Source organism: Erythrolamprus reginae, chromosome 2 (assembly GCF_031021105.1).
Source record: "Erythrolamprus reginae isolate rEryReg1 chromosome 2, rEryReg1.hap1, whole genome shotgun sequence".
Lineage (NCBI taxonomy): Eukaryota > Metazoa > Chordata > Lepidosauria > Squamata > Dipsadidae > Erythrolamprus > Erythrolamprus reginae.
In genome coordinates this window covers 3740502-3753366 of record NC_091951.1, presented here as the reverse complement: position 1 = coordinate 3753366, position 12865 = coordinate 3740502, and the positions used below count along the sequence as shown (strand labels likewise).

The window sequence follows — 12865 nt, the reverse complement described above, 5'->3', positions numbered from 1 at the left end:
AAGGAATTTGTGCTCTCAGCGTACATAAAAGAAAAAAAGATACAGTTGTCTAGAATCACGAATCATGTCATAGAAGAGCCAACTTTGCCTGGGAAAGGAATCGATCCGGTGAGAGCCCACGATCATCGCTTCACCATCATTGCCGGGATCTGCTTTGGGTCCGGTGTCAATACTGCGGAGCTGGAGAGGGCGCGGCAAATCGCTGAGGGGCTCGCTAGGGGGCGCCCGCCTCAATGCCGAATACGTTGCCACCGCGCATGCTCCGCCACGTCTGACCAGCTGGGAAGGAGCGGCTGTGAGCTGAGCCCTGGGAACCTCGGGAGGGAGGGGTCCCGCAGCCCCCCAGTCTCTCTCGCGCCCCCCCCCCCCTTCCCGGAGAAAGAAAAAGCTGGAGGGAGGCTAAAAGGAACCAGCTGTTGACTTTTGCATCAGCCAGGTTCGCTTCCCAGCATTTCTAACAAAGGACCTGGCAAGGGGGGCTCTCCCACCAGCCTCTGCAGACGGAGACCTTTCAAGCTTTTGGGGGGGGTTGAAAAGACCCCCCCCTTAAGAGTTTTTTTGCTGCTGAACAGGAACCTCCCAGAGAAGAGAAGACCCTCCTCAATATGAGGGCGGGGTGCAGGTCAAGAGAGTTGAAGGAGGGACCGAAAGACCTCTTGATTTTGCCCCCACCCCTCCAAACAGTGATCTATCCCTGAATTTAATTTAATTTCTTACATTTATAATCCTAGGTTTAGAACTAAGTCGCCTTAAACACGGCCTAAGCGTAGCCCGTAAAATCATCGGCTACAAACCTCCTTCCTATCAACGACGACTTCAGCTTCAACCACAACAACACACGAGCCCACAGCAGATACAAACGTACTCTGGGTTTGAGCGTGCAACCACCGTTTCTGAACAAGAACAGCATGTAACTCCTTAGGGTTCCTTTTTCTTTTCCACCTCAGGTGTCAAAAAAACGAGCGGAACAGTTTGAAAAATCTTCTCTTGTCCTGGAAAAAAGACCGTTAGAAAGAGATCCGCGGGGCCCTTCGGGATCCCCTTCAGAGAAAAAGGCCAGAAATGGATGGAAACCAGCCAGCCTTGAAACCAGGAGGGAAAGGCCCTGTGGCCGCTCAGCCTGGGAGCTTTGGGGAGATTTGGGCGGGACCTGGGCAGAAGATCCCAGAGACGGAAGCTCCCAGTCCTGAGATCCAGAACTGGCGCTTCAGGAACAGCCCTTATCAGGAGACCGAGGGCCCCCGAGAGCTTTGCGGCCGGCTTCACCGCCTTTGCTGGGGATGGCTGCAGCCGGAGAAGCACACCAAGGCTCAGATGTTGGACCAAGTGATCTTGGAGCAGTTTCTGGCCGTCCTGCCCAAGGAGATGCGGCGCTGGGTGCGGGAGTGCCGAGTGGAGACCAGTTGCCAGGCGGTGGCCCTGGCTGAAGGCTTCCTGCTAAGCCAGGCAGAGGAAGAGGGAGTAGACCAGGTGAGAAACATTCCTCTTGGGAAATATGTATTCATTCATTCATTCATTCATTCATTCATTCATTCATTCATTCATTCATTCATTCAATTTCTAGGCCGCCCTTCTCCCTTCTTAGGAATCTGGAGAGGTCAACTGTGGATAATCTAAGGATAAAGTGTTGGGGGTTTGGGGATGACACTATGGAGTCTAGTAATGAGTTCCACGCTTCGACAACTCGGTTACTGAAGTCATATTTTTTACAGTCAAGTTTGGAGCGGTTCATATTATGGGATATATGAGGCAAGAGACGGTCTCGTAGGTAATCTGGTCCTAAGCCATGAAGCCATGAAGGGCTTTCTCGGTCAAAACCAACACCTCAAATTGTGTTCGGAGACTAATTGGAAGTGAATGCAGTTTGCAGAATGTTGGTTATGACCTATAAAAGCCTTCATGGCACCGGACCAGAATATCTCCGGGACCGCCTTCTGCCCCACGAATCCCAGCGACCAGTTAGGTCCCACAGAGTTGGCCTTCTCCGGGTCCGGTCAACTAAACAATGTCATTTGGCAGGACCCAGAAGAAGAGCCTTCTCTGTGGCAGCCCCGACCCTTTGGAACCAACTCCCCCCAGATATCAGAGTTGCCCCCACCCTCCTTGCCTTTCGCAAGCTCCTTAAAACCCACCTTTGTCGTCAGGCATGGGGGAATTGAGACTTTCCCTCCCCCTAGGCTTATAAAATGTATGCATGGTATGTTACTATGTATGATTGGTTTCTAAATTGGGGTTTTAAATTAACTTAAATATTAGATTTGTTTACATTGTATTATTATTGCTGTTAGCCGCCCCGAGTCTGTGGAGAGGGGCAGCATACAAATCTGATAGATAGATAGATAGATAGATAGATAGATAGATAGATAGATAGATAGATAGATAGATAGATAGATAAATCTATCTATCTATCTATCTATCTATCTATCTATCTATCTATCTATCTATCTATCTATCTATCTATCTATCTATCTATCTATCTATCTATCTATCTATCTATAGGCATGAAGCCTATGACTGCCTAGGAAGCTTAATGTGCCGGAATTCTTAATCAAATCGAATTCTTTATTGGCCCAGGGTGATTGGGCACACAAGGAATTTGTCTTTGGTGCATATGCTCTCAGTGCACATAAAATATATCCCTAGCAGTTTGGGTGATTAATATATCCTAATGATCCCTGTTCACCGATTCAGGTTGCAATGTTGAAAATGAAAACGTAGTTCCCTATGTTGTTTTAACTCCTTTTTTGGGGCCAACGTTTCAGGTTCGTAGGTCTTTCTTGGAGGTTGGGACTAATTGTCCTGGGGAAAGGGTGAAACCCACAAATCCCTCTCAGGAGCCATGTTGTAGAGGACTCTACAAAGAGGAAGATCAGTGTGAAGACACCTCAACAGGTAAGCAAAAGGTCATTCTACGAGGTTGGAGACGTTCCAGAGTTATTCTTTATTTTTTTATCTTCTGAGATGGGGAGGGGAGTAATTGGTCTTTGGCCTTCCCTGATACATGCTCGCCTCCCCTGGAGGTCTTCAAACAGAGACTGGACTTTCTTTCTGGGATGGTTTAATAGAAACGTAGAAACATAGAAGACTGACGGCAGAAAAAGACCTCATGGTCCACCTAGTCTGCCCTTATACTATTTCCTGTATCTTATCTTAGGATGGATCTATGTCTACGGAGAGGGACGGCATACAAATCCAATAAATTATTATTATTATTATTATTATTATTATTATTATTATTATTATTATTATGTTTATCCCAGGCATGTTTAAATTCAGTGACTGTGGATTGACCAACCATGTCCACTGGGAGTTTGTTCCAATCATCTACTACTCTTTCAGTAAAATAATATTTTCTCACGTTGCTTTTGATCTTTCCCCCAACTAACTTCAGATTGTGTCCCCTTGTTCTTGTGTTCACTTTCCTATTAAAAACACTTCCCTCCTGAACCTTATTTGACCCTTTGACATATTTAAATGTTTCGCTCATATCCCCCCTTTTCCTTCTGTCCTCCAGACTAAACAGATTGAGTTCATGAAGTCTTTCCTGATACGTTTTATGCTTAAGACCTTCCACCATTCTTGTAGCCCGTCTTTGGACCCCTTCAATTTTGTCAATATCTTTTTGTAGGTGAGGTGTCCAGAACTGGACACAGTATTCCAAATGTGGTCTCACCAGCACTCTATATAGCGGGTTGAGCAGGGGACTGGACCCGATGACCTGGAGGTCCCTTCCAATTCTATGATTCTATAAGCCACCCCGAGTGTATGGAGAGGGGCAGCGTACAAATCTAATAAATAAATAAATAAATTTCAAGTAAAATCTGAGACATATCTCTACCCACCTATATCGCCAGGCATGGGGGAATTAAAACATCTACCCCAGGCTTTGTTATATTTTATGTTTGGTATGTATGTCTTGAATGGTTTTTAAATTGTTGGGGTTTTTTAATGTAATTTTATTATTAGATTTGTTCCATTGTTATACTGTTTTTATTGTTGTTGTGAGCCACCTCGAGTCTTCGGAGAGGGGCGGCATACAAATCTAAAAAATTGAATTGAATTGAATACTGCAGTGGTTTTCAACCTGGGTGTCGGGGCCCCTTTGGGGATCAAACGACTGTTTCACAGGGGTCGCCTAAGACCGTGGGAAAAGACATAGAAACATAGAAACATAGAAACATAGAAGTCTGACGGCAGAAAAAGACCTCATGGTCCATCTAGTCTGCCCTTATACTATTTTCTGTATTTTATCTTAGGATGGATATATGTTTATCCCAGGCATGTTTAAATTCAGTTACTGTGGATTTACCAACCACGTCTGCTGGAAGTTTGTTCCAAGGATCTACTACTCTTTCAGTGAAATAATATTTTCTCACGTTGCTTTTGATCTTACCCCCAACTAACTTCAGATTGTGTCCCCTTGTTCTTGTGTTCACTTTCCTATTAAAAACACTTCCCTCCTGGACCTTATTTAACCCTTTAACCTATTTAAATGTTTCGATCATGTCCCCCCTTTTCCTTCTGTCCTCCAGACTATACAGATTGAGTTCATTAAGTCTTTCCTGATACGTTTTATGCTTAAGACCTTCCACCATTTCAAATTTCCCATAGTGTTAGGAACTAAAGCTTCTATTCTGGCACCTTGGAACCTATTTTTACAATCCGACCAATTGGGCGTTTACAGTGGGAGTGTCCTTCCGACCTTCCTGCCAATCAGCTTAAAGCTCTGTTGGGAAAATTGGTGCTAGGCTTATGGTTGGGGGTCATTTATTTACTAGATTTGTATGCCGCCCTTCTCCGAAGACTCGGAGGAACTGTGTTAAAGGGTTGCGGCATTAGAAAGGTTGGGAACCACTGCTCCACCGGAACAGCTCTAAACCATGTTTCCTGGCAGACGTGATCCTGGGGTGCCAGAATTATGTCAGTTGCTCTTCCAAATGGGTTGGTTTCAGGAGGAGTGGGAGCATCTACCGCAAGGGTCCCCAAACTTGGGCACTTTAAGAGTTGTGGACTTCAACTCCCAGAATTCTCCAGCCAGATTTGCTGGCTGGAGAATTCTGGGAGTTGAAGTCCACAACTCTTAAAGTGCCCAAGTTTGGAGATCTCTGATCTACCGTGATTGAGTGAATACTTTGGTTGGCAAGTGTGACCCTGCTTAAAAGACTAGCATAGAGGTCCACTTGGGGTTTGTGTCCTAGGGCATGGTAGAGCGTTGGTCTTCTTTTGTCTTTTTTTTTCTTTGGATCCCAAGATGAAACCCACAAATGGCCATGGAAAGAAGAGGGCGATGGGGGGAGGTTTCCTTCTCAGGACAGGAAGAAATACTAAGTTGATGATTCGAGCTAGAAAAGATGGAGATGATTCCTATTTTTTTGTCTTTTCCCTAGGGAACAAAATGGAGTCATTGTTGTCCACCCTATCACCTCCTTGTCCTGGTGGAGCTGAAAAAACAGCTGGACCTTCAGTTCAGGTAGGGAGGAAAAGATGGGGGAACAAATGTGACCCCCAGTTTCATTTGGGGTCTCCGCGCATGATATTGATGCTTCTGAGCAATGTGGAGCAAGGAAATTAGAATTCAAGTGTGAACACTCGACTTAGAACTGTTGTTCCCAAACTTTTTCAGTCCACTGCCCCCTTGGTGCTAGAGACTCATCCTCAGTGCCCCCCATCCCTAACCCTGTCAGGTGAGCATGGCTTGGTGGTCAGGTGACTGGGTGGGCATGGCCAATTTATAAAATGTGGTGAAACTCACTTTACAATGCTCTTGCTTAGCAACCAAACTTTTGGGCTCAGTTGTGGTCATGTTTGTCTTTCTTTCTTTTTGTCCTTTCTTTCTTTCTTTCTTTCTTTCATTCTTTCTTTCTTTCTATCTATCTATCTATCTATCATCTTTTTTCTTTTTTCTTTCTCTCTTTCTTTTTTCTTTCTCTCTTTCTTTCTATCATTCTATCTATCTATCTTCTTTCTTTCTTTCTTTCTTTTTCTTTCTGTCTTCCTTCCATCTTTCATTCTTTCTTATCTGACCTTTTTTCTGCCTCTTTCTTTCTTTCTCTCTTTCTTTCTTTCTTTCTATCTTTCTATCTATCTATCTTTTTTCTTTCTTTCTTTCTTTCTTTCTTTTTCTTTCTGTCTTCCTTCCATCTTTCATTCTTTCTTATCTGACCTTTTTTCTGCCTCTTTCTTTCTTTCTTTCTTTCTTATGGTCATGTCTTTCTTTCTTTCTTTCTTTCTTTTCCTTTCTGTCTTCCTCCCATCTTTCATTCTTTCTTATCTGCCCTTTCTTTCTGCCTCTTTCTTTCTTTCTTTCTTTCTTTCTTTCTTCTCTCTTCTCTCTTTCTTCAGTAGAAAGCAACCTCCCCCAAGGCAAATATTTTATGACAGCAGCTATGAGATGCTTCTAAAATTCTAAATAACTCACCAACTCCCTAGACGGACAATTCCTGACGTGTTTATGGCTTATAAAACAGTTGCATGTGTGCAGGTATATCTGGATGAGAGAAAGTGAGGGAGTCCCTGAATGCCAGGGTTCCACATAGCACCCGAAACTTGATCAGAGTTCGAAGCAAAGTTCCCATTTATTAGCAGAGAGAGAAACCCAAATTCTAAAGACCCAGTTTAAAGTTAATTTCCTTACACCACCAACTAAGAATTATAACTCTGTGGTTTTAGGATCTGTAGATTAAAGGAGAACTTGCACATTATTCCTGACTCTGCCCACGGGTATTTTTCCTCGTTCCTCCTTGCTTGTTCAGGGTCCGGTGTCCTTTGAAGAGGTGGCCGTCCATTTCACCAGGGAAGAGTGGTCGCTGCTGGATTCCAGGCAGAAAGCTCTGCACCAAGAAGTCATGTTGGACATTTCTAGGATTGTAACCTCTTTAGGTAAGAGTCCATCGAGAGGAAAATTAAATAAACTTGCGTCGTCATTGGGCTGTTTATTTGTAGCTTAGGATAACTGTGCAGATGTAAGTGTTCCAAGTTTAAATCAGAGCCCGAGGCATGGCCTTCCTCCAAGTTTTTTTATTTAATTATTTAATTATTTAACTATTTAACTATTTAACTATTTAACTATTTAACTATTTAACTATTTAACTATTTAACTATTTAACTATTTAACTATTTAACTATTTAATTATTTAATTATTATTATTTAATTATTTTATTTTTATTTATTTATTTATTTATTTATTTATTTATTTATTTATTTATTTATTTGTTATTTAGACTCGGGCGGCTCACAACAAGATACGGCGAATCATAACAAATCCAAATAGCTTTAAAATATTTAAAAAGATTTAAAAGGAACCCCATTTACTAACAAACACACACACAAACATACCATGTATAAATTGAACATGCCCGGGGGAGGTGTTTCAGTTCCCCCATTTATTTATTTATTTATTTATTTTCTTTCTTTCTTTCTTTCTTTCTTTATTATTTCTTTCTTTCTTTATTTATTTTATTTATTTATTTTCTTTCTTTCTTCCATTCATTCATTATTTATTTATTTGTTTATTTATTTATTTATTGTTTTATTTTATTTTTTTATTTTTTTTATTTATTTATTTATTTATTTGATTTGTATGCCGCCCCTCTCCGAAGACTCGGGGCGGCTAACAACAATAAAGAAGACAATGTAGACAAATCTAATATTGAAAATAATCTCAAAACCCCAATTTAAGAAACCAATCATACATACAAGCATACCATGTATAAATTCTATAAGCCTAGGGGGAAGGGAAAAAAAATTCAATTCCCCCATGCTTGACAACAGAGGTGGGTTTTAAGGAGCTTGCGAAAGGCAAGGAGGGTGGGGGCAACTCTGATATCTGGGGGGAGCTGGTTCCAGAGGGTTGGGGCCGCCACAGAGAAGGCTCTTCTCCTGGGTCCCGCCAAACGACATTGTTTAGTCGACGGGACCCGGAGAAGGCCCACTCTGTGGGACCTAACTGGTCGCTGGGATTTGTGCGGCAGGAGGCGGTCCCGGAGATATTCTGGTCCGATGCCATGAAGGGCTTTATAGGTCATAACCAACACTTTGAATTGTGACCGGAAATTGATCGACAACCAATGCAGACTGTGAAGTGTTGGTGTAACATGGGCATATTTAGGGAAGCCCATGATTGCTCTTGCAGCTGCATTCTGCACGATCTGAAGTTTCCGAACACTTTTCAAAGGTAGCCCCATGTAGAGAGCGTTACAGTAGTCGAGCCTCGAGGTGATGAGGGCATGAGTGACTGTGAGCAGTGACTCCCGGCCCAAATAGGGCCGCAACTGGTGCACCAGGAGAACCTGGGCAAACGCCTCCCTCGCCACAGCTGAAAGATGTTTCTCTAATTTGAGCTGTGGATCGAGGAGGACGCCCAAGTTGTGGACCCTCTCTGAGGGGGGCTATGACTCCCCCCCCAGGGTGATGGACGGACAGATAGAATTGTCTTTGGGAGGCAAAACCCACAGCCACTCCATCTTATCAGGGTTGAGTTTGAGTCTGTTGACACCCATCCAGGCCCCAACAGCCTCCAGACACTGGCACATCACTTCCACTGCTTCGTTGACTGGACATGGGGAGGAGATGTAAAGCTGGGTATCATCAGCGTACTGATGATACCTCACCCCATGCCCTTGTTATGTTCTTTCATGTTCTGCATTTAAATTGTTGTCAAAAACCCATAATTAGACGAGTTGAGCAGCCCTGCCAATGTTTTAAATTAAGAAATAGCATTCATGGTGTTAAATCAGAGGCTGGAGGCTCGGGAAGGTTAACAGCTCTTTATTTGCATTCAGGAACAGTTGAAGTGACTAGCTCGCTGGTAGAAAGTGACTTGAGAAACAAGCGGCAAAGCCCGCACCTTATATACATTGTTACTAGCACAGGGATTGGTGACAATGTTTCAAGACTTCGCGCTGGAGCTTCCGATTGGCTGAGCCCGGAGGCTCCTCATTGGTCGCGCCCAGGCTTCCCATTGGTTGTGCTAGCAGGCTGCTTATTGGGCACCCTGCTCCAATCAGCTATCACCTTTATTATACAGCTTGCAAACCTAACACCATTTAAAGTACAAACATAACACATGGTGTCATTCCTCGTTTTGTTCTCCCTCCAGATGTCCAGGAATAGGTGCAAGCTGGGGGTTGTTATGGGGATAGCAAACTATATATACATCATAGAATTTTCTGACTTTCTCTTCTCTCGAGCAGTTGAAGACGTGCAGAAAAATGAAAATTGCCAAGAGTCAAGTGTGGTGGCGTCACAAATAATCCAAACCGAAACGCGAGAAGACGTATCTGCAGATGCGTGGGGAAGACGGAGATACGAGAAAAAAGGATCCTACCACTGGAGAGAAAACTCGACTTCTGAATATGCGGAAATGGGACACTCCCAGGTTCAACATGCTTTCAAAGACGACAGTGAGGGAAAGTGTCGAGGAAGTGGGAATAGATTCAAACCAAAACCCATTTTCGGCAACCATGGCAAAACTGGAAAAAAAAACAACAACTACAAGACCAAAATTATCCCAGAGATAGCAATCCATGCAAAAGAGAAGCCCTATAAATGCATGGACCGTGGGAAGAATTTTAGGTGGAGAGGTAATCTTAACTACCATAAAAAGATCCCAAAACCCTTCAAATGTGCAGAATGTGGGAAAAGTTTCAATACGAACAGTTCCTTGACTTATCATAAAAGGATCCATATGGGAGAGAAGCCCTATAAATGCACCTATTGTGGAAAAAGCTTCACTACGAACACTGCCTTTACTTTCCACAGGAAAACCCACGTGGGAGAGAAACCTTACAAATGCTTCGAGTGCGGGAAAAACTTCAGCACCAGAGGTTATCTGACCTCCCATAAACGGATCCACACAGGGGAGAAACCCTATCAATGCCTGGACTGCGGGAAAAGCTTCAGCATGAAAAGTTCCTTTACTTATCACAAAAGGATCCACATGGGAGAAAAACCCTACAAATGCCCGGAATGTGGGAAAGGCTTCACTATGAATAGTTCTCTGACTTACCACAAAAGGATCCACACAGGGGAGAAACCCTATAAATGCCCGGTGTGTGGGAAGAGCTTCAGTAGCAACAGTTATCTAACTTCCCATAAAAGGATCCACACGGGGGAAAAACCCTATCAATGCCTAGACTGTGGGAAAAGCTTCGGTTTAAACAGCTCCCTTGCTTCTCATAAAAGGATCCATACAGGGGAAAAACCCTATACGTGCACAGATTGCGGAAAGAGCTTCAGTAGCAGTAGTTCTCTTACTTGCCATAAAAGGATCCATTCGGGATCCAAACCTTATATATGCAATGAGTGTGGGAAGAGTTTTATTTCAAGCAGCTCCCTTACTAAACACGTTAGCATCCATTCAGGGGAGAAACTATATCCCTGTACAGAGTGTGGGAAAAGCTTCCGTTTGAATAGTACCTTAACTTCCCACAAAAGAATGCATTCTGGAGAAAAACCTTATCGGTGCACAGACTGTGGGAAAAGTTTCAGTTTTAATAGTTCCCTTACGTCTCATAAGAGGATCCACTCAGGGTCAAAACCTTATACATGCAAGGAATGTGGGAAAAGTTTTATTTCTAGCAGCTCCCTTACAAATCACCTTAGTATCCACATAGGTGAGAAACTCTATCAGTGTACGGAGTGCGTGAAAAGCTTCCGGTGGAAAAGTCACCTCGTTGCTCATAAAAGGATGCATACGGGCGAGAAGCCCTATCAATGCACGGACTGTGGGAAAAGCTTCAGTAAGAACAGCTCCCTTACTTCTCATAAAAGGATCCATACGGGAGAGAAACCCTATCAATGCACGGAGTGTGGGAAGAGATTCGGCAAAAGCCGTTACCTTACTTCCCATAAGCGAGTCCACACACGGGGGAAGCGATAGATATTTATTTATTGGATTTGTATGCTGCCTCTCTCTGTAGACTTGGGGCAGCTAACAACATGTAACAATCCAATTAATAAAACAATTAAAAACCCTTATTATAAAACCAAACATACACACAAACATACCATGCATAACTTGTAATGGCCTAGGGGGAAGGAGTATCTCAACTCCCCCATGCCTGGCGGCATAAGTGAGTCTTGAGTAGTTTACGAAAGACAGGGAGCGTGGGGGCAGTTCTAATCTCCAGGGGGAGTTGGTTCCAGAGGGCCGGGGCCGCCACAGAGAAGGCTCTTCCCCTGGGGCCTGCAAAATGACATTGGTCAACGGGACCCGGAGAAGGCCAACTCTGTGGGACCTTATTGGTCGCTGGGATTCGTGCGGTAGCAGGTGGTTCTGGATATACTCTGAATATGGAAAGAGTTTTTAATTAAAAAAAAAACGGGATCCATATGCCTCCTAACACGAATTACATGTATATATATACACGCAGGAAGTGTGGAAAGAAGTTCACTTTGGCAGCAGATATACTAAAATTGGAATGACACGAAAGCAGTTCATGTGAAGCCATCAATTTACCTTCCATAAAAGGACCAGCATGGAGAAGTTGCCTTTGGGGATGGAAGCGCCCTGAATTCCTGTGAAAAGATCGACTATAATATCAAACATATACAGTAAAGAAACATAGAAACTTAGAAGACTGACGGCAGAAAAAGACCTCATGGTCCATCTAGTCTGCCCTTATACTATTTCCTGTATTTTATCTTAGGATGGATATATGTTTATCCCAGGCATGTTTAAATTCAGTGACTGTGGATTTACCAACCACATCTGCTGGAAGTTTGTGCCAAGGATCTACTACTCTTTCAGTAAAATAATATTTTCTCATGTTGCTTTTGATCTTTCCCCCAGCTAACTTCAGATTGTGTCCCATTGTTCTTTTGTTCACTTTCCTATTAAAAACACTTCCCCCCTGAACCTTATTTGACCCTTTAACATATTTAAATGTTTTGATCATGTCCCCCCTTTTCCTTCTGTCCTCCAGACTATACAGACTGAGTTCATTAAGTCTTTCCTGATACGTTTTATGCTTAAGACCTTCCACCATTTTTGCAGCCCGTCTTTGGACCTGTTCAATTTTATCCATATCTTTTTGTAGGTGAGGTCTCCAGAACTGAGCACAGTATTATTCCAAATGTGGTCTCACCAGCGCTCTATACAGCGGGATCAAAATCTCCCTCTTCCTGCTTATTATATCTCTAGCTATGCAGCCAAGCATTCTACTCGCTTTCCCTACCGCCCGACCACACTGCTCACCCATTTTGAGACTGTCAGAAATCACGACCCCTAAATCCTTCTCTTCTGAAGTTTTTGCTAACACAGAACTGCCAATACAATACTCAGATTGAGGACTCCTTTTCCCCAAGTGCATTATTTTACATTTGGAAACATTAAACTGCAGTTTCCATTGCTTTGACCATTTATCTAGTAAAGCTAAATCATTTACAACATTACAGACACCTCCAGGAATATCAACCCTAAAGACAACTCATGGCAGGGAAACCGGGAAGGGAAGGAAGAGCCCCTGAGACATTGTGCAAACGCCCTCCTCGCCACAGCCGAAAGGTGACAATATTATATAAGTTCTATAGAATGTTCTTTATAATGGAAGAAAACAAGCCTGCACGGAATGATTAATAGAAAAAGAATTTTTTTATGTTTTGCTTTAAGCATGGTTTTAGTGTTTGTACTTACGTATTGTTTTTTATTCTATGTTGGAGAAAAATAAAATTTCTATTTGGGAAAAAAAAAAGATTCCCATGGACTTTAATTGGGTCTCCAGGGAAGAGGCCCCCTGTGGCTTCAGGTCTGACAAGGGGAAGTCACTTTCACTTCCCGGGAAACCTTTCACTTTTCCCTGGCCTGTCTTTTAAATTATTTTATTTATTTTATTTTATTTTATAGTAATTTTAATAATAATAATA

The 12865-nt window shown here is 42.9% G+C and overlaps 1 protein-coding gene across 1 annotated transcript; it reads left to right on the top strand.

Annotated features, from left to right (window-relative positions):
• The first annotated feature begins 291 nt into the window (after positions 1–291).
• LOC139162894 (zinc finger protein 726-like) lies at positions 292–11858 on the top strand. The gene is made up of 5 exons (XM_070743794.1): positions 292–1470; positions 2763–2892; positions 5388–5470; positions 6753–6879; positions 9193–11858. Exons 1-5 carry the CDS (start codon positions 1063–1065, stop codon positions 10878–10880), a joined length of 2436 nt encoding a protein of 811 aa, XP_070599895.1. The 5' UTR covers positions 292–1062; the 3' UTR covers positions 10881–11858.
• The last annotated feature ends 1007 nt before the right edge of the window (positions 11859–12865 follow it).